The sequence below is a fragment of the Tauraco erythrolophus genome, chromosome 2, assembly GCF_009769465.1.
Source record: "Tauraco erythrolophus isolate bTauEry1 chromosome 2, bTauEry1.pri, whole genome shotgun sequence".
In the NCBI taxonomy this organism is placed as follows: Eukaryota; Metazoa; Chordata; class Aves; order Musophagiformes; family Musophagidae; genus Tauraco; species Tauraco erythrolophus.
The window spans coordinates 7,532,221-7,553,156 of NC_141466.1; the positions used below are offsets into that span (position 1 = coordinate 7,532,221).

General features: G+C 42.7%; 1 protein-coding gene across 1 annotated transcript; it reads right to left on the reverse strand.

Moving 5' to 3' along the window:
- Positions 1-2,880: 2,880 nt before the first annotated feature.
- TBPL1 (TATA-box binding protein like 1) lies at positions 2,881-16,657 on the reverse strand. Its single transcript, XM_086631236.1, has 7 exons — positions 16,609-16,657; positions 10,025-10,211; positions 9,293-9,375; positions 8,335-8,398; positions 6,493-6,596; positions 6,298-6,392; positions 2,881-3,396 (listed from the first exon to the last, which is right to left on the reverse strand). The coding sequence occupies exons 2-7, from the start codon at positions 10,157-10,159 to the stop codon at positions 3,326-3,328; spliced, it is 552 nt and encodes a 183-aa protein (XP_086487362.1). The 5' UTR covers positions 10,160-10,211; positions 16,609-16,657; the 3' UTR covers positions 2,881-3,325.
- Between the last annotated feature and the right edge of the window lie 4,279 nt (positions 16,658-20,936).

Genomic DNA, 20,936 nt, shown 5'->3' on the forward strand with positions numbered 1-20,936 from the left:
GAAAGTGATGATCCTGTCATCAAGGGCTTTTGAAATCATTATAGCTATAGTCTTAATTGTAGTCCTACAGACTTAGCCCTTTATAGACATATAAATGTAGTCCACATTGTACTGGTTGTTTATAACAGAGCCTGCACATCTGATGACACAGAACTGGCAGTCACAACCTCATCAACTATGAAAATATAAGGGAAAAAAGGGAGACGTCTTACAAATCACATCCCTGAATCTCTGAAGCGCTCCACAAAAAAAAATTGTCCCAGATCTAAAATTGTGCAGTATCTTCATTGATGGACTGGATTACAGAACAGAATATGGTTATTAAATTTGCAGGCAATACTAAACTGGGAGAGACTGGGTTAGAGTTCAGAGCTTTGCAAATCCGTGAGAAGTGTCTGAAAAAAGCGAGATACAGTTCTGAAAGCGTAAGTGCAAATTTCTCTGGTAACGCTAATTGCAAGTCAGAGCACGGTACAATGGAGCTAGAAACGGCAGGGAAAGATCCAGTGGCTATGACAACTCAGGAGCTAGCAATGAGTCAGAGTTATCATTCTACTGCAAAAAGGAGCCCATAGCAGGTTGTATAAATAGAACCAACCCTTTTCTCCAAGGAACGTGAAATAAACTTCTCATGGCACTGCTGGTGCCAGAGCTGAGCACTCTATGTAGAGTTTTGCACAGGATCCACCTGGAGAATCCAGGGACAGATGAACAGTGCTCTAGAAAACACAGCCATTGATGAAGAACTGATCGATTGACAGGTGAGTTTAATTTAAAGCACAGCTCCTCACACTGGAGGCAAGAGCTGGGGCTTGCTGTCTGGCCTGGGATCCACGTCGTGACTGCGGTGGAAAGTGAGAGCCTCGATGGAGGCAGCAAAGGAAACACAAACTCGTGAAGATGTGGGAAGGGGTGTGTGTGCGTGTGCATCCATGCAGAAATAAGCAGCAGCAAGGCTTATCCCAGACCAAGGCAGGGACCTCCTGATTTAGAGCAGTGATGGGAAGGAAACACAGCGGTATCCCTGGGTGTAAGTGTACGCTGGAAAATGCCCTGCATCATCCATGGTTTTAAAGTGTATTTGTCACAACCACTTTGAGGCTCCCTCAGAGCCAGGACAGGTGAGCACCCATTTCAAGGAATCTTTTATTTGCTATTACTCTTTCTCAACACCACCCTGCAAGCTCAGTAGTGTGCTTTTCAGCTCCCTTATGGATTGTTACGAAGGCCTCAAACCAGTAGCACGGATCAAAGAATCAGTTCCCATTTTAATACGTTGCAGCTTATTTTTACCTTTCATTTTTGTTCTAGCAGGCGGATTTCATACTATGTGACAGCGCTAACAAAAAAGCAAAACATTCTTCTTTCTCCATGGATAAATTTAGGAGACACATACACTTGATAAAAGCTCCAGAATTTCACTCGTAGCACTCAAGTGCTTTGTAATTCAATCCAAAAGGGACAAACCTAATCTAAGACAGCTCCTGCAGTTATAATGGCCAAACCTTCATTCATCAGTTTAGGACTACACTTTGTTCCTGGAAAACCCATGACAATTTTGTTCATTGTTCTTCTGGTTTTTCAAGTAACACACCAGCGTTCCCTAATGGTGGTTTGGTCATTGTGCTCCATGACTTTTCACAAAATCCTTATTTAGTGTCAGGATTACCTTCTGTACAAACTGGAAAGCTTGCATGTAGCAAACATCCCTTTCCCTGCTCTTTATCATGAGTTCCATGACCGTTGAACTCAGTTTAAGTCCTGCCTTTCCTACCTACACTGAGCTTGAAAGGGCTGCTATGAACACACTACTTAGGGTCTGTGGCAAATCGCTGCTTCTTTCTTTTTGTTCTGAAGGGTTCGGTTGAGCATTTCCCATACTATTCCTTCCTTGCCATAATTTCTGCATGAAGTCACTGTGGACAGCTCCAACTTCTATGCCACCCCCTCAGACAGATTAAATACATTATGCCAAGCATTTGCTTCTTCAGGATGTTCTTCCACCTTTCTTTCACAGCTGTGACTTCTGACGCAGTAACAGCTCATGGTTTATTATTTTTAGCACCCACTAGGACTGCGTGTTACCTGCAGCACACCACAGTAACGTTTCATTTCTCTTCGGTGAGATAGGGAAAAAAGACATGCATACATTTATACATATTTATTGGATCTTTTTAAAAGTAGCATTTGCAGTTACTTTTAAGCATTCACCTCTCTTCTGCTTCCAATGTGCACTTACTGAGAGAAACATCTACTGGCTTCCAAGTCCAAGATTAATACCAATAATAATACATGCCAGAATCAAGCTTCGTTGCTTGTTGGCAGCTCCTGTCATGAAAATATTATACAGAAAGAAGAGTGTGGAAAAGGTCTGTGTTAATCACTCGGCAAGAGGCTGGGGATGGATTAGCATGATCATACCATCTTCTCAAGTTGAAGCATAAAAATGCTTTCCTGAAAAACCGAAGCTCACGTAGTAGCTTTTTTCCTTTTGCATCCAGCAGGTGGACAAGGCAGTTGGTTTTTCTACAGTAGCGTCTTTAGTTGATCAAGTTTCCTCATCATCTATAGGAAAACACTTGCTGTAGACCTTTATATTTAGAAATGTCTTCTCCTCGTGTAACAGCAAGAAAATACTTGAAATCTGGCACGCAGTTAAGAGGAGTGGGAACAAACCAAATTTCATCCTCGGATAAAGATACGTAACTACCATAGATTTCAATCTAACCCACGCACAAAGTTTTACACATACTACAAATAGAAACAGAAGGTATCAGCAAAAGACTATTCTTACATTGTTTCAAATTAATTTGCAACTATACAATTTTAACTGTAATAGAAAAAGGGAAAGGAATATAACAGAATAGGTATGAAGAGAAATATTTTCCAAACTTTTATTTGTGCACATTCATCAGGTGAAAAAGGTAACTTTTACAGCGTCTTTGGTGCCCAATATTCAGCATACAAAAATGTAAAAGACTATTCACAAATAAAACACAAGCTCAAAATAAAACAAAAGAAAAGTTTTAAAGGTAGTGCACATCGTGACAGCTTTATTTATGAATACACAGAAATTACTGCAAAAATAAATAGAATGTCTTTTCAAAAGCAGCAATTTCATATCTTGTAAACTTCCGTTTTTACAATACAGCACTGTTAAGAGTAAAATCCAAAAGAACTGGAGTTTATACTGTGGCCATGAGCAAGTAAAAGAGTCTCTATTCCTCTGCTATTGTTGGTCCAGTTTTCCGTTTAGTCCAATGTGCAGCAGTCTTTAAAGGTGCTTGGTTAGGGAACCTAACCATCAAGTGGTGAATTATAAAATTTATTTCCTGCTTTCAAACACGAATGGGTAAATCTGTTCCACAGCGCTGGCAACAGCCTTTACGTTTGGCCCTGAGATATAGTCAGAAAAAAAAAAAAAGCAGTAGGAAGAGAAAAATCAGGGAATCAGAAATTAAAACAACAATAGTATCTTTTAAAATAACCTTAATATTTTTAGCTACCACAACTTCATACTGTAGACAAAAATAACTTCTCCCCCGTTTCTCCCAACTTAAGATCTGCAAGATGTTTTTCACTGGTCAGTGACTGGACTACAAATCAATAATACTGTCATTTAATTTCGTAACAACTTGTGTGCTTTTCCTGGCTTTAAACTGTCAGCCCAGAGATGAAGGCAGATGCTGAGTGGCAAAGGTAAAGAAATACTTTACTTATGCTAATCTTCTAGGAATTTGTATTACTCAAACCATAGCCACTTTTATCTCTTCTTTTAAAAACCTACCAACAAAAAATGCTGCTAAATAACACTGGATTTAACCCAAGTATGTTGCAAGCAAGGTCATTTTACATTTGAAAATTATAGACTATTACTTTCTAGTCTGGATTTTGCAAATAGCTCCACCATTGACCTCAAGACAAAATCTGCACACCAGGGAATGGGTACTGTCTCAGGATGAAGCGTCTGAAGGTTATCTTACATGATCCATAAGCATTTGGGGAAAGAAAAGAAGAAGGAACTAGTGATGCTTTCTAATGGTACTAGACCATTTTATGCAATGAACAATTAAGATTGCAAATAAGTGAGCAGTAATATGCCAGAAGAAATTAATCCTGGAAAGAAGTCTGGTGATGCAGATAAATGAAAAGAGCAATTTCTCATGTGCTTCGATGACTGTGAACTCAGGGGTTTTTTTACCTCACTTTAGGCTTCATAAGTTTCTTCCAAATATAGAAGAAATATAGTATTTGTTCAAAATGCTTCCCCAAAACCCTAAATAAGCTACTTAAGTTATAAATTACTTATTTAAGTAATTCTGGAAATATTGTTTTAATTTACATGCTCAGGCACAAAGAGAATAGAATGGAATAGGATTCTTTTTGTGTTTTCAAACTTGTCAAGCTGAGTTAAGCACTCACTTAAAACAAGCTCGATGAAAGATACCTGCTTTCTGGGCAGATACTGCACCTTCCTCCATTTGTCTATTACAGGAATGCAAGTTCTAGAGAAAGCCTTCAGAAAGCAAGAGTATGAGTAGGCAAATAAGTCTTGTAAATAAATGCTACTCCCTGTAGGGTTGAAGAGATGTAAAAACTGGATCATCATTGCAGGGAGTATAAGAGAAGAAAAAAAAAAACCCAAACCAAACAAAACAAAAAAAACCAAACAAAACAAAACAACCCCCTCATCACTCATTTTGGAGGAAGAAAAATTAATACTTATTCCTATTACATATAATTTCTTTTTGTTTTCTTTTCTCAGTGTAACTAAATCTTTTTGTACTTTTTCCATAAAAAAAACCCACCTTCCTGTTTCTTAATAACATTTTGAATTATGTATCTGACATGAAATTCTTTGCATTAGTGGCACGACAAGTACTAGTACTACAGAAACATGAACAGTCAAAAGGAACCTCATTTGAACGCACTTGAGAGGGAGAACAGTAAGGCTGAAAAGTAATTTAGAACGTTTTTGGAACAAGAAGACGACTGTGAACATTTTTTTCCCCTAGAAGAAAGGCTTAGGCAAAGCAAAATCCTTCCAAACCAACAGAGGTCTGAGAAACTTCAAACCCACTGTAACAAGTAAACCAGAAGGAAGTAAAACTTTGATGTTTACCAAACTTGCCTTCATCTTTGAAAGGACAATTCTGGAAGCATGAAGGTGATTTTGTCCCTTATCTGGAGTAATAAGAACCTTACAGAAAGGCTAAATCTCATTAGGAGGCTGACAAGACACACTGAGAACCTTTTACTACTGCAGTGGTACTCAAGCTTCTTATTTTAAGTTTAGTTTCTAGTTTTAGCTAGACCAGCTTCTCTGTTCAGAGCATAGACTGCAATCTTGAAACACTTTTTAGCCCTATATTGTCAGATTACCAAATCTGATGGAGTTTGTCTTCTTCAAAAAACACTTCTCCCGATATCTTGGGAGAAACCTTCCCCATAAAGGTATTTGTTAAAGGATTAAGATGGGAAAATAAAAATCCCTACCCAACTTCTGGACCAGTAGCTAAGGTCTAACAAGCGCAAGACAGAATTCCCGCTCAAGTGATGTAAGGTGATGTTTGTTGGTTCTGTACCATTTTAACAGGTATTCTCTAAAAAAGTCTCACTTCTCACATCTGGAAACGTGCGGTGGACGCCTCACAAGCAAACATAGCAAAGAATGGAAAACGAAAATTCGGAAGAGAGACGCAAAAACATGGCATGGCATCTCCAAGACCCAAGACTCATGTAGTCTCAGACTACAGGGGAAAAATCCCTGGTGCCTGGGATTCAGGTGGTGGTTCTCTCTCAGTTGACCTTCAACAGAAGAGAGCGCAAGTCTGGAAAACTGCAAGTATTGGTCAACTTCAGTTATGACACAATGCGATGCTATCCTGTAAGCTTCCATATATCTCCAGTTTGGAAACATGGATTTATGAAAGGGATGTTAATGCTACACACGGTGTAGTTTACAAGCGCCATGAACATGAAAAAAAGGAAGAAAATTCGAATATTTAAATAAACGATAAATACCTGCATTCTCAAGTCCTATCTCACTTTAGTTTCTATAAAAAACAGACTACGTACATTCAATAAAAGTAATTTTTGAGCCTGCCAATGATAACACTTTCTCTACAACTCTTCTGGCATTTTCACTCAAAACCAAAACCAAGTGCTGGCACTGGGAGACAAAATTCCTTCAACAATATCTTTTGACTGTTTTAAAGGTCTTCCCTTTCTAAACCTACTGGCCCTAAAGTTAACTATTCCCAACAAGTTAAATATTTATTTTTGACATCAAAATACCTGTAACTGTGATACTGCCTGTGGAAAAAATCTGTAAGGTAGCTCTGAGAGATTTTATTCTGTAACACACGGCAGGATGAAGTTCTGGTTCATAACTAGAAAACAAAATAAAAAGTAAAAAAGATAGATCTAGAACTGAAAAAGAAAAGCTTTAGTAGTATACCAAGACTGTAATTTTTTAAAATCCTACCATACCTCGCATGAGGTCTGTTATTCTTTGTAAATTCTGGCAATCTGATCTCAAAGGGCATGTTGCACACTGCTAAAACATTCACAACTTTAAAATCTGTGAAAATCACCTTTTCAAAAGAGAGGAAAAAAAAGACATTAGAAATTCAGTTTACAGTGAGGTAGATGTATGGGTTGCAAAAATAAATAAATTAGAAGAATACTAAATTAGAATATTTTTATGATATTTCAAAATGAAAACCTTGTGATTGATGCATTTCTAGCAGGAATTTTAACAGCGCTTACTGGACTCAAATCACTTACTTTATCCTTTTATGGCTGAACTAGGTACTTCACAGTTGTATTGTACTGTTATAGTACAGTTTAAGAATGAGACACAGAAACTCATATTGCTGTACTAAACACCTCCAAATTGAAAATAAACTAAATTAAACAGCTCATGGGACATCAAAACAAGCAGAGAAAAAGCTTAGATTTCATTGTTACAAGAATCTGATGCAATTTGAAAACTTCTTTAATGCCTTGCTGCTATGCACCATTTGTTTTAAAGCTAAGAATAAGAATAAAGGTGAAAATGTTTTTTCTATTCAAATCTCCAGTGGCCACTACGGGTTTTCTACTCCATTACTTTCTGAAATGCAGCTCAAACTTCTGGCTTTCTGTTATTCTTTACCATAGTCATTTTAGACACCAACAGAATAGCCAACAGATAATTCCTAAACAAACAAATGCACTGCTGAGACATCAGTGTTGGCACTATCACTGAAGAAACTTTTGTTCACTTTCGGAGATTGCCTAAACTTAATATGACCATTCCTCAGAAAAAAACTTTTTAGAAGGATACTATCAGTAGAAACAACTTAGCCTTATAAAAAGTCAACCACCAATTTAATCTTCAAAATACATTCCACTTAAACTGCTCACTTTATAATAAAATAAAACTTGGTGCACCCACCCTGGAAGCATAGTTCACCTTATTGACTTAATGTTCCACTCCAACTTTAAGAGGCTGGGTCTGATGCGTGCATTCGTAACAGCAGGAGTGTCCAACTTCTGCTTGGATCTGATGCAGCATCACCAGGACAGCCTGTCACCACGGCCTTTATGTACTGCAATCAAAGGTAGCCTGCCCTTGCCAAAGGACAGCCCTTCTGTCTATTAATTGCCTGTTCTTAAACTGAAATTATGGGTAAGCAGCACAACTGACTACCAGGAAGTCTGAGAGTACTAAACTGTCTCATTTTAAGCCATGCATGTTGCTGTTCTTCGATCTTTACTATGAAATGCAAGTGGTGTTTTTGACTGGTAGTGTTAACCTAAACCCGCAAAAAAAGAGAGGCTTCACGTCTGAAGTATTTTATTTGTCTTCCTCCCTGCTGTGCAACCTGACAGAGCAGATGCACTTTTCTTCCTCTCTTTAATTAAAACGGCTCAAACTTGCCCTTAACAAGATGGGCCTGTACCTGCTACTCCAGCAGAAACAAGGGAAAATTATGTTCAAGTGACAGTTAGGTTTATACTCTTCAGCACTCCTTCCAAATAAATCTTTCAAGATATTGTAAATTCTATCCAAGAAACATCTGTGGGTGGTTCATTGATGAAACAAATTTTGTTGTTTGCTAGCCAGCGAAGAAGCACTACTCTGAGCTGCCAAACAAAACTCAAATCCACAAAATACAACAGCTTCTCTTTAAACAGCATCTGGAAAATGTATGCTGACACAAAAGGGGCATGTGAGTGAAAACATGCTCGTTGCTAAACTGTTACGCTCCCTCATTTTTGTTTCTTTCTAAAATATGGACTACCAGCATTGTTTAAGTCACGCGAGCCCTTTTCCATGAGAATTACCTGGAAACCTAGTTTCTGTAGACTACGAGCTAATCGCCTGGCACCAAATTTAGCTTCTTCTTCACTATAAAGGAGAAAGAAAAGAATCTAGTGTTAACAGAAACAGAGTACGTACCACGACAGCTACTCAGGCTACAAAATGAACCGTTACATCATGTAGTGCATGAACCATGATCACATGGACAGTCTTCATTTCGTCCTGCTGTACGTTATTACGTTTTAACTATCTAGACAGGCAGATGGAGTCCTTTATGTCCTGTTTGAAGAATGCCTTGGCACTCGTCTCCAGCTGAAGTGGGAGACGAGTTTTGGTCATACGTGATACTAAATACTCTTAAGAGACAATCACAACCATAGGTAGTCTGGAGTTAACATCCTGAACAATCATCTTCCGTTTTGAGACAGAGATCACAAAGTGTGCAAATTTACTGTTGCATCTCATCCTTACTCCACCAGCTGTTAAGAGTTTAGCAAATCTCAGATGTATCTGAACTGAGTCTGCTTTAGCTTCTTTCCAGTCTCTCAACACTGCATAACCTGATTAAGTTCAGGTGGGTTTTCATGAAAGAATAAGAGATATCCCTCCAAAAAAGGTCATCTCTTCCCAAGTTTCAAGTTCTGGCTAAAAACACACAATGCTTAAAAAGTTCTCAAATGAAATCTCTAGGATTTTCTTCATAAAGTAGTTTTCCCTGCTGCTCTCCCAGAAGGCTGAAATGATGTTGCTTAAGATTTCAAATCAGTCTGAGGGAGACATTTCACAAAGAAAACTTCCTCCCAAATATGCAGCTTGGCAAGGATCTATGTGTGAGCTGATGTTGGTGAATCTTAACAGTGGCAAGTTCTGCCTCTTGCCATCCTCTCCATTTACAATGTTGTATTTTAAATGTTAATTTACAATGTTAATTTTAAAATACACATGAATTTACAGTTAGAGAAAGAAACTTCATGAACTCACCTTGTGGCTCCTGTGCAAATAACTTTTCCTGAGGACCAAATTGTGGCCGTAATCCTAGGTTTCCTAAGTTTCATTAATACTTTCTAAAAAGAAAAATGTAAGTGGAAGAACTGGGAATTAGTGGTAGTTCAATTTCATACTGGAAAAAAAAAAATCAACTATTTGACAAATCAGCTGTTACACTAATAATACTTCTTTTTTTCTTTTTTTTTGATAGCCTTGAACTGTTCCTTCATCTCTTTCAGTAATTAAAAAAAAAAATCAGCTCCTGAGAAGAGCAAAATACACATGGAATATCTCAGCCAGTGATTCAGTGTTCACAAAACAGATTAAATGAAGGTAATTTCCTCTGAATAAAAAGGAAAGCCATGAGCATTGTGCTAATTTTTATTCTTATTGCAGTGACTCCCACATTGCTGACTCCTTATCAGGATATATTTTCTTGACAAAACCATCAAATTTGGGGAGGCAAAATGGACCCTGAGGTGTCAGAGGTCTCCTCACATACCTTATACCAAATATTCACCTCACTAGTTGCAGTCTTCTGAGACAATATTTACACGCTCCCCTTACTGTACATTCAGTGTATGACAGACTAAATGCCTATCAAGGCAGAAATACAGAAATAAACCTGGTTTTCTCTCTCCACCATACACAGATAGCAGACACAAGAAGGTTTAGCCTAAGGAACATTTTTAAAAGCAGATAATTGAGGCACGTTGAGTCTCTTACCCCAACATCACGCTTGTAGATGACATTTGCGCCCTCTAATGCAATCTTCCTCAAGTTTAAATGGCATCTTGTTCTAAAAACACACACTACGTTTGTGATTAAAATGTCCAATGCAACATCACTGTCCGCATCCATTGGGGTGATTTACAACTCAGTTTTCCCACCAGCTCACCATGAAGATCACATCCTGAGAAACAAAAATGATAAAATTAAACATACTGGTAGAAAATTGCCTATTAATACCATTGGATACATCCTTCCCTTAAATGAGACAAGAAGCAGAAGTGACAACACTCTGACTCATTTAAGTTAACTGTGTGTGGGGAGGGGGGGTGTATTTGCATCCTGTATGCTAGAAAATAGGTTACTCGTTTGAACCCATGTTGCCAGACTTAAGAAATAAAATATGTGTGTATATATATCTAAAAAATATTTAAACTTGCCAGTTAAATGTGTTACAACTCTTACCAACTATATTAGGACACTGTAAAGATTACTGAAACTTTTTCCATAGCTCCAGTGGATAATCTTTCCTCAGCTCATTTAAGGATGTCATTAGACACCTCAGGAAAATGCATTTCTCTGACTGCTGAAATTGATAATTCTGAACAGCTTGACGTTTGTGTTGGAATGGATGAGCCTGCTGGATAACTCTGAACTAGCACGGGTGACACAAACTGCAGCCTGTAGACAGCCTGCTACCCACAGCCCTCCCATCTTCACCCAGCACCCTTGGCCTCTCTCTCCCAATATCACAGCACAACATGAACTGTACAAAGTGTCCTGGTGGCAGCAACAGCCTGGGCAGTGGTGTCTCACTCCCTTCTCCACTGTCCACAGGAACCGCATAGAATGAACCTGTTGTACACGCAGAGTAAAATCCATTGTTTCTGAGGAAAAGCCAAAGTTCAGACCCAAGCAAGCCAGGAAGCACCCAGTCTGCCCGTGCACATTGAAGGTGACACCCTAACACACACATCAACCAGGGAGGAGAATCGCAGGACAGGGAGTTGGGCTACTGCTCAGCCCACCCCAGCCCGCCTGACAGCTCTTCTGTAAGTGTAACAAAGCCAAGACAGCAGACATCTCAAATAAATTTCAGGTGAAGTATTTGGGGAAAGGGGAGGAGGAAGTAGCAGGAACGTTGGTATATAGTGAAAAGGACCTATATCAAAATCCTGTAGTTCATTAAGGAATTTTTTCCTTGTAGAAGAATGCAAAAATCTTAGTTTTACTCCAGGAGAAGCAGCGTAAGTAGAGCATCGCCTAAGAGACAGAAGCAATGTTATCTTGATCTACTCATCTAAAATTGTAGTTTTATTTCATACAAAATGAACCCAACAGAAAGCAAAGAGCAAAATCAAAGAAAAAAGTCAGATATATGAAATGCTCTACACGATCACTGCCATGGAAGAAGCAGGAGACTATGTATCAAGAGCAACAATATACGTAACAGACTAATGCATTTATATCACTTGAAACGTTTGGCCTTACATTCTATGTCCGAAATCTTCACGATACAAAATTATTGTTATTATCAGTACTTTCATCTGACTATGACTTCCTAAACTTCATGCCATAGTCTCTAATGGAGAACTCACTCAAGGTGCACCTCTGACTCCAGCTCACTGACAATACAGAAGGAATAAACCACAAGGCAGATGTGCACAATGTAGTGGGTCAGCTGCCACGATGGCTGCTGCTTCTGCTTGCTCCCAGCTGAACAAACTGTTCTGTAATTGTTGGCTTGTCCAGTACAAGAAAAGGCAAGATGGGTGATAACACAGAAAAGAGATGAAGAAACAGCCAAGAGAAAAATCAGGAAAACCAAAGGCTATGTGCGGGGGTGAGGGGTAAAGCAGGCAGAGAGGAGAACAAGCAGTAACTAATTAGTATTCCTGGATCCTTTTTTTTTTTTTTTTTAAATCAGAAATTAAATGAATCCTCAAAGTTAGAAATGACTTCTCCCATCTGGTTTTGATGGACTACTACAGATTGGGTTAGCAATTTATGGCACCAGATCCAAAGATAGCACATGTGCAGATTTTGAGTGGCATGCAGGCAGGGCCAGCACGGAGCAAGGAGCTGGAACCCGTGGCATCTTCAGAGCGGCATTTGTTTTCCACCCTGGCTCCAGCTCCTGGCTCTTGCCGAGTTCACTTACTGGAACCCAAGAAATGATTGCCGTGTAAGAAAACAAGGTATCTCCAACCAGCAGTGTCTCCCAATTATCAGCAAGTTTCTACTGGCCCCCTCAATCTCTACATTCTGAAAGAATAACACTGTCATGCACAACACCCTCGAAAGGTTGCTAACCTCTAAGCAAACCATAATACTGTAGGATAGTGCTGCCATAAAACTCTGATGGCTTCTCTTAAACAGATCCAGAGAGAAAAGTCACGTGCTCATTCAGAACAAAGGAAAAAGTGGTTGAAAGAGAGGAAAATTACAATTTGAAAGGAAAAGATCTATCATTAAAGGGGGATCTACAGGAAAAAAAAAAATAATATGCAGTAGAGCTGTCAGTAAGGATGCTTTCAGCAATTATCATATATCTTGGTTAGAAGTACAATCTCCTTGCCTAGATTTTAATGGGAGAAAAATTACACAACATTACTGTAGTGTGCCCCCATTTTCATCAGTCATGTTCTGAAAGTTCAAGACAACAGGTATTTAGCGAGGAGTTTTTAAATTTGAAATTTAATTGGAGCTGTAGCTAATCTTCTAGGCTATGTTTTGTGATGTTCAGTTAAAAAGGGACATAGTTTGTTACGTTACACTGAATACAGTGTAAAAATAGTGAAAACTGCCTTTATTCTACTTCAATGTTACCTGATGTAACAGAAGCATTTCATTGCTAAACTTTTCGCTCAAATATTGAACATTTCAAATATTAATTACCAAGTTTTTCTCATTTGTATTCAGCAAAGTCTTTATTTGCTGCTGCTAAATACTAACCGTGTTCTTTGAGAACCTGGACATAAGCATCAACAATTTCGAATACACCCATTCCCATTCAGTATACAAATACAACGTTGACGTCTTCCAAGGCATGGCTTAGAAATATTGGGTAAAGCAAAATGTTTCTAGACTTGGATATTTCTGCCCAAGCAGTAAGCAAGCGTAACCTATCACAACCTCTGCCTTAAGTGTTCGTTTTATGTCTTACAAGGTACTGACAGCAAAGGAAAAAAAAAAATAGAGAAAAAGACGTCCTGCTACCTTTCTTTGGGAAGTCTCAAAGAAATTCATAGGAATCATGAGAACAGAAGCAAGCTAAACATTTTAAAAAAATAATAACACAAGAACTATATAAAACATAAAATCCGAAAAACATGTTTATAAGAAAGTGTAACAATGTTTTCTTATTTTTATTTTTAAACAAGAAAGAAATAAATAAAGAAATAAAGATGATGATACTCGTATTTACAGATATTTCAAGTAGCATGACCAGCTGGAACAAAGGAGCCCTACACCACACTCTGATCCTCCTCTTTCCCAGTTTTCTCTTGTCTTTAGTGCTATTAATACACACTACTGTATCCCTGCTGCGTTTGTCTCCCATGTTCAACATGGGGAAAACGATGCTCCATGCTTTTACAAATACATTTTGAGATGAAGCAACAGCCTCACGGATAAGCCTGTTACTATTCCAAATCTACGCAGTTACACTTGCAGAACAGAGGGACTGAGTAGAAACCAAACAGCTGGTTCTTTCCAGTCCTGGATTTGCGAATCCTAAATTGATTTTACTGAGCTCAGCTTAGGTTTTGTTGATTAATCTTGCCCAAAGGTTCTCTCATCTAACCTCAGAATTTTGGCAGCTTAAATCTCACTTCTAAAATTATGTTTTGCCAGTTAATGCTAATTTAATAATATGCTAAAACGGAAAATAAAATCATTTACTTGTCTCTATATGCAGCATTTCTTTTGAATTATGTACATCACTCAGCTTTCTCCAGTGTAAGAAACTAGTCAACTTTGATTTCGAGTTGTCTTGCACCAGCATAACACAATCTACCCTGACAGAGAAAAAAAGCTTAAATATATCTCTGCAGAAGTCTGTATTATTTTATTTAATTTAATTTTCTCAAGGAAATTTTACAAATTTGTTCTTTCTTTTCAACACAGATTTCAGGAATACATCTGGAATATTACCCTAAGAAGAAAAAAAGAGGAAGGAAAAAAAAAGAAGATAGGTAAAGCATGATAATGAACATAAGAATAAAAACAACAACAAAAACTAACTCAAGGATATTTGACACTGTAAAGTGATATATTCTACACTGAAACTAGAGAAACTTCCCAGAATAAGAAATATTTTGGAGGAAGGAATGAGCACTCAAGTTCTTAAACAAAGCATTACCCATCCATCCCCAGTCACAATCACAGCCATACTATTTTAGATACTATATAAACACACACGAAGACAAACACCCTACACCGGAATCTTACAATCTAAAAAAAGCCCATGCTTTCTGTCTTCAAAAAGGTCCAAACCAACCACCCCATCACCATCAAAGAGAGAGGAAAGGCACTTGGGATGAGGTATATAAACAAAGTAGGGTTTTAAGCTTTTGGCTACCTTTGATCTGAGAAACTCAGAGCTAGGAAGGTAGATGAGGGGTATCTAACAACGGTTACGTTAATGTCTGAACAGTTTAATAAACACCTTTTTCACCAGCAGCCTAAGCGTAAGCAACTTCTACCGGTTATTCTTAACCTTTCTCCAAAGCAGTTCACCAACAGACCAACCCCACAGACAGTTCCAACAGCCCAGCTGAAGAGGCATCTGTCACTATTGCGTCACAACACGCGGGAACCTCCATATGAGGTTTCCATACGAGAACAGAGAATGCACCCAAGAAAGCCCACCAGCTATGAGAAGTGTCAATTACATCCTTCCACTCCAGGTCCGTTTTTTAAGACTTGTGTTCAGCCCCTCAGGAAGCAGGTCCATCTGAAAGACTGGAGGTGCCAGACCTCCAAAATCTGCTTGAATTCTTAGATACCATATGGTTATGGTGGCAGGTGAGTGACTCCACAGAACAGAGAGCAACATAGCTACTCCTGTCTGTACAGAAAATCCTCTGGACTGAACAACTTTTTAGTTACAGCCACTGAGCTTGTGGGGCATGCTTCTACTCTTTGTTGTCTCTAGTGGCAAGTTAAATTGACCCTCTAAAGCAAAAGGCCATCTTGAAGCTAATGTTCTCACCTTCCAACATGTGCACAGTCATATGACTATTTCCTACAGAATGAAACAAGCGTATTTTGGAGAAGAAGAAAATTTCCAAATACGCATAACATCAGTGTAGGGATTTGTCCAACTAGGCCAATGCACAGAACGATGATACCAGCTATACCGTAAGCAAGTAGGACACAAATGCCCAATCCTGCTGTCAAATCTCTTGGATAAGCCTACTGCATCCCCATGGATCTGAGGTCTTCCAACACATATGCAGTTGCAGGAATAAAGCCAAACAGTTTACAGAACAAGACCAGGAAGTGTATTTTTCAATAATTCATAACAGGCCATTTTCCTCAAGCCTTTCTCATCCAAAAGGTCCATTCCTATTCAAAGCAAGATTCACTTGCATCCAATTTTGTGCCGTCTTTCCCTCTTGCATCCAATTTTGTGCCGTCCTTCCCTCTTGCATCCAATTTTGTGCCACCTTTCCCTTTTAACACCCAGTCAAACGCCAAGCCCTAAGAACAACCCTTCAGGTCTCTAGGATCTGTGGAGAACTGTCAAAAGTAAAACAAAACCCTGAACCGACACGTTAGGGCGGCCGCTCCAGCTTCACAACGCATCCTAAGAAAAATGAAAACCCGTTTTGCTGTTACAAGACATTCTCACACAACGGGCAAGCCTGTCATCCCCCTCCCCGTCCTTTACCATTCGCACATCCCGACTGAGGGAACAGAAGTGCTCTTCCCGGTCGCGCTGCCGGGAATCTCGCTCAAATCCCTACACGTACCGGCGTCACAACACTCGGGATAACCGAGAGTTGTTTTCCGTCTCCCTCCAACCCCCAGCCGAAAACTTCTCCGGGAGGCCGGCCGGAACAAAGCGCGGGCGGAGGGCGGCCTGGCCGCGCCGCTCGGCAGCGCTGGGCTCTGCCTGCGCTTCGCTCCCCGGAGCGGCGCCGTTACGGAGCCCTCGGGGCCGGACACGCCGTTTCTGGGGCGCGGGGCAGCCCGTGCGCCCGGGGGAAGGCTCGCCCGTTGCCCAGGAACCGGCCGTTTCCCCTGGAGAACGCGCGGCCCCCTTCGCCCCAGCCACGCACCGACCCCCCCCCCCCACGCCCCGGGGGGGAGCGGCACCGCGGCGGGAGGGGCCGGCAGGGCCGCGGCGAGGCGGGGGAGCCGCAGGAGGCCGCACGCCGCCTCCCTGGGCTCAGCCGGGCAGGGGCGGGCGGAGCGGCGCGGGGGGAGCGGAGCGGAGCGGGGCGGGCGGGGGCCCGACGGCAGCCGCGGCGCGCGCGAGCGGCGGGGCCGCGTTCCCCCGGGCAGCGGCGGCGGCGGCTCGCGCCGGGCCGAGCCCGCCGAGACGCGGCCCGTCGGCGGGCGGCAGACGTTACCGTGCGGGCGGGCGGTGAGGCGGTGATGGCGGCGCGGGGTGCCGGTTGCTAGGCGCCCCGCCGCTGGCGCCCGGCGGCGTTGCGGGTCCTGGGCCGACTCCCCGCGACAATAAACATCCCCCAGCGCCGCGGGCATAGACGCGGCGCCGGCTAGAGCGGCCGCCGGAAGTCACGGCGGCAGGAGGGGAGGAAGGGGGAGGGGGGGGCCGCGCTGGCAGCGCACTTCCGCTTTCGTCTGCCGCCCCCTGAGGCGCGGCGGGCTGAGGGCGGCGGGCTGAGGGCGGCGGCGTCGCCCGGGGCGAGGGAGGCGGGCGCCCCGCGTGGCCTGGCCGGCCGGTCCCCGCGCTGGCCCTCGCTCGCCCTCGCTGCGCCCGTTGGAGCCCGCCGCCGGTGTTACCCGCTGCTGCACCGCGGGCCCCGGCGTGAAACGCTCGCGAGCGGCCGCGGTGCTTCAGCGCTGCCTGAGGAGCTGCTGAGGCCGCGCTGCGAGCAGGGTTTTTTTTCCGGTGGATTTCTCCCGGCCGTGCAGCGGGAGGGCTGGCCGCGGGCCACCGCGGAAGCCCCTGCCTGAACGCCGGCTGCCGGCGGGCCCGCCGTACCCGGCTTTGGGATTGCCTGAGGCAGCACCTTTGCCAGCGAACCGGCGGGAAGCGTGATCCGGTGCAGACCGGAGGGTGCGAATGCTCCTGACACGCACCTGGCGTTTCTGTCAGGCTGCTTGCCCGCACACCGCTCTAGCGTGCTGCACACACCTTCATGGCTGGCTGGGCTGCTCCTGTGCTGCCGAACCGAGTGCGCAGCGGGGCTCTTGACACAATCCAGCAATTGTTAGTCAGGGCTTGCAGCAACGACATGCTGCCACTATTGCTGTGGCATGCATGTTGCACTGCAGTAGGGTTCTGAGCACTGCCTCTTGTCTTATGGGTGCTTTAAAGATTTTTTTTTTTTTTATTCAAAGCAACATTGTTTGGTCCTGAAGGGATAGCCCACAGTAGTACTCTGTGGTACTAACCCTTGATGTGTGAGCAGATCACTGATCCCAAGTGAAACAAAGATACGAGCAGGTGACTGAGAGGCCTGAAATACTCCCAAGTCTCCTGAGGACTGTGTGGCGCTCAAAATATTTTTGTGGTTTTGATTTTAAAATGACTAAAGTAAGATGGCAGCTTTGCACTCTTCCAATACGCAGCTTGTTTAATCTTTGCAAAGTGGGCACATGGTGCTTTGAGGAGAGACAGAAGGGAACACGAGGACACAGTAGGGATGGCTGGAAAGGCACTGGTTCTCTCTGTCCAGGATAGTCTTCCAGATTTGGCACTGTCCCACCTATGCTGTCTGCAGGGAGCAGAGCCTGTGATGAGCTGCCTTTCAGCTATACTTACATTTTCTCCTGGAAGAGCTGTTTGTTGTGCTTCACTCGGGAACCCAGGAACAAATGAGCGTGGCCAATTCAGGACCCAGTCAGGTCGACTTTAGGTTTATAAAGGCACATCAGTCTCTGTATGAAAAGTATATAGATTTATATGCGTGTAATGCGGAGCACTCACTGTATTGACAATTTTCTGAAATTGAGGTTTTGCATTTGTGCACTTTCCACGCCTGAAGTGATGCAGAATAGCTTTGACCAGGATAGAGGGAACAGTATGAAAAGTGAATTTTGAAATCTTCAGAGCTGGGATGTTTTCTTCTGCTAGGTTCCGTTTGATCCTTGAAATGCATTACTAGGTTCGCTCTTCAAGAAAAACTGTTTGGAATTCTCGCTTCCAATCAGCCTCGAGTCCACTAATGACCGCGTTTCCCATCGAGGCGGGTTTTGTTTCCCCGTTTGCAGGCGGCTTCCCGGCCATGTGCGGCAGCGCTGCCACCCCGCGGCTCCTGACAGCAACGGATCCGCCGCGTCTCGGCGAAGGTGGCCAAGTGAGGAGTGCTTTTGGAAACGGGGATCTTTATGGACTGCCTTTAGGCTGTTTGAATTCTTTATGGGCTGCAGCCTTGAAGCTGTGAGTCACTACAATTAACACTGCTAATGCGAGGTAGATCGTTACAATGTCTTTCTTCTCCCTGGCAGTTCTTGTGAGGTGCTGTATAGCTGTATCCCAACAGATGCTAATTTTTCTGAGTAGCTGATCACATGGGTGAGTTATGAAGAAAAGCTTTATAAACCCTGATTTTGCTTGAATTCTGAGCTTCTTTTTTTTTTCATATTCATAAAAGTCTACATAAATTTGACACAAAATGCCTTCTAGCAAACACACATCCATCACCTAGCTGCGCATGCTTGCTCTTTTCAGAATATAACCTTTGCTGGCAGGTGTTCCACAGAAACATGCATAGAATCATAGAATCAAAGAATGGTTCAGGTTGGAAGGGACCTCAAAGATCATCTAGTTCCAACCCCCCTGCCATGGGCAGGGAAACCCTCCACTACACCAGGTTGCCCAAAGCCTCACCCAACCTGGCCTTGAACATTTGCAGGGATGGGGCATCCACAACTTCTCTGGGCAACCTGTTCCAGTGCCTCACCACCCTCAGAGCGGAGAATTTCTTCCTTATATCCAATCTAAATCTCCCCTCTTTCAGTTTAAATCCATTGCCCCTTGTCCTGTCACTACACGTCCCTGTAAAAAGCCCCTCTCCAGCTTTCCTGTAGGCCCCCTTTAAGTACTGAGTACTCTAGTACACCCTAGAGCCTTCTCTTCTCCAGGCTGAACAGCCCCAACTCTCTCAGCCTGTCTCCATAGCAGAGGTGCTCCAGCCCTCGGATCATCTTCGTGGCCCTCCTCTGGACTCGCTCCAGCAGCTCCATGTCCTTCTTGTGTTGAGGACTCCAGAGCTGAACGCAGTATTCCAGGTGGGGTCTCACGAGAGCAGAGCAGAGGGGCAGAATCACCTCCCTCGACCTGCTGGCCACGCTGCTTTGGATGCAGCCCAGGATAGGGTTGGCTTTCTGGGCTGCCAGCGCACATGGCCGGCTCATGTCATCACTGGATATTAAGAACATTTTTTTTTACTGATGAAGAGAGGAGCCCTGACCATTTCCAAGTTACGGCTGCTTTGTCAGCCTGAGCTTTCCTTGTTTAGACTAACTAACTAGGACATGTTCTGAAGATTGCATCTTTAAATATATATTTGCAAAATGTGCAAATGTATGCAAGTAGTTATGATCACATGCACACGGAATGCAAATAAGATGATTTGGCACGTACCTAATTTGACATGTAAGTTCATCAGTTGTGCCTGCAATTTTATTCCACACCTGTATAGTTACAAAACTGGTTATTCTCTCCCTCCTGGTCTCCGTCCCTCCGTACAACTCTAACTTGGCTCCGTGGCTTCCTCCACTAGTATGACTGAGATGCTAAGGATTTCCCACCTGCAGGCATCTGCCTCTTTCCATTGCATGTTCTCACTTCACAGGTGCTGTGCTGACATCACACAGGGAAGGCACAGAGTCCATTTCTGACATTGTCACTTCCATTTTCCTATGCTTTTGCTGCTCAATCTTTTGTTTAGGAAGTAAAGAGGAGATGGAGATGAGGGGAGTCTGTTTCCTGCGCTTGGACATTCTGCAGAGTGGAATCATGGGCTGCATGGGACCATAAATAAGCTCAATAAAATTAAGAATAACCGAACTTTAGGACACCGCACATATTTTTGTTCCATAATTACAGCAGTGAGAGTGAACGAAGATGCAACTTCGTGATGTGGTTATTCAGATCTAACTGCAGGTGTCTGTCAAAAAACCCAACTCCTCAAACTGAAGCAAATGCTTGGTTATCTGGATTTTTGCATTTTTGCAGGACTAATTTTCAGTCAGATAAGATCCACTGAAAGGTAGACTGTGGGAAAGTGTAGGGGGAAGGAAGAAAGGCGGACAGCCCCTTGAGCTCGCAGTGAAGGCGAGCAGAAGAGTTTTACACAGCTGCGCCTCAAGTGCTGTGAGCTCTGAGCAGGAGACTATGGATGTATTTGTGTTCAAAGAGGAGGTGCCTAGGAGCAACCCGTATCTCGCACATTCCATAGAAAGGACATTTTGTGGAATGGTCATCAGCTACGTGCATGTGGTACTGCGCATAGAAAGGACATTTTGTGGAATGGTCATCAGCTACGTGCATGTGGTACTGTGAGTTAATTATGAGACGTTTCCCAAGCTGGCAGCCAGCAGGGAACAAGCTTAAACCTGTGACAGGAGATCAGTCAGGGAGGGAATCCTTCGCTTCAGGGCTTAGTTTATCAGGTGAAACTATAAACTCCGATGTGCCTTTTCACACTTCTCTGGTGATGTACAGGATGATAACTCATGTCAGCACTATTAAACTGTTACCTCA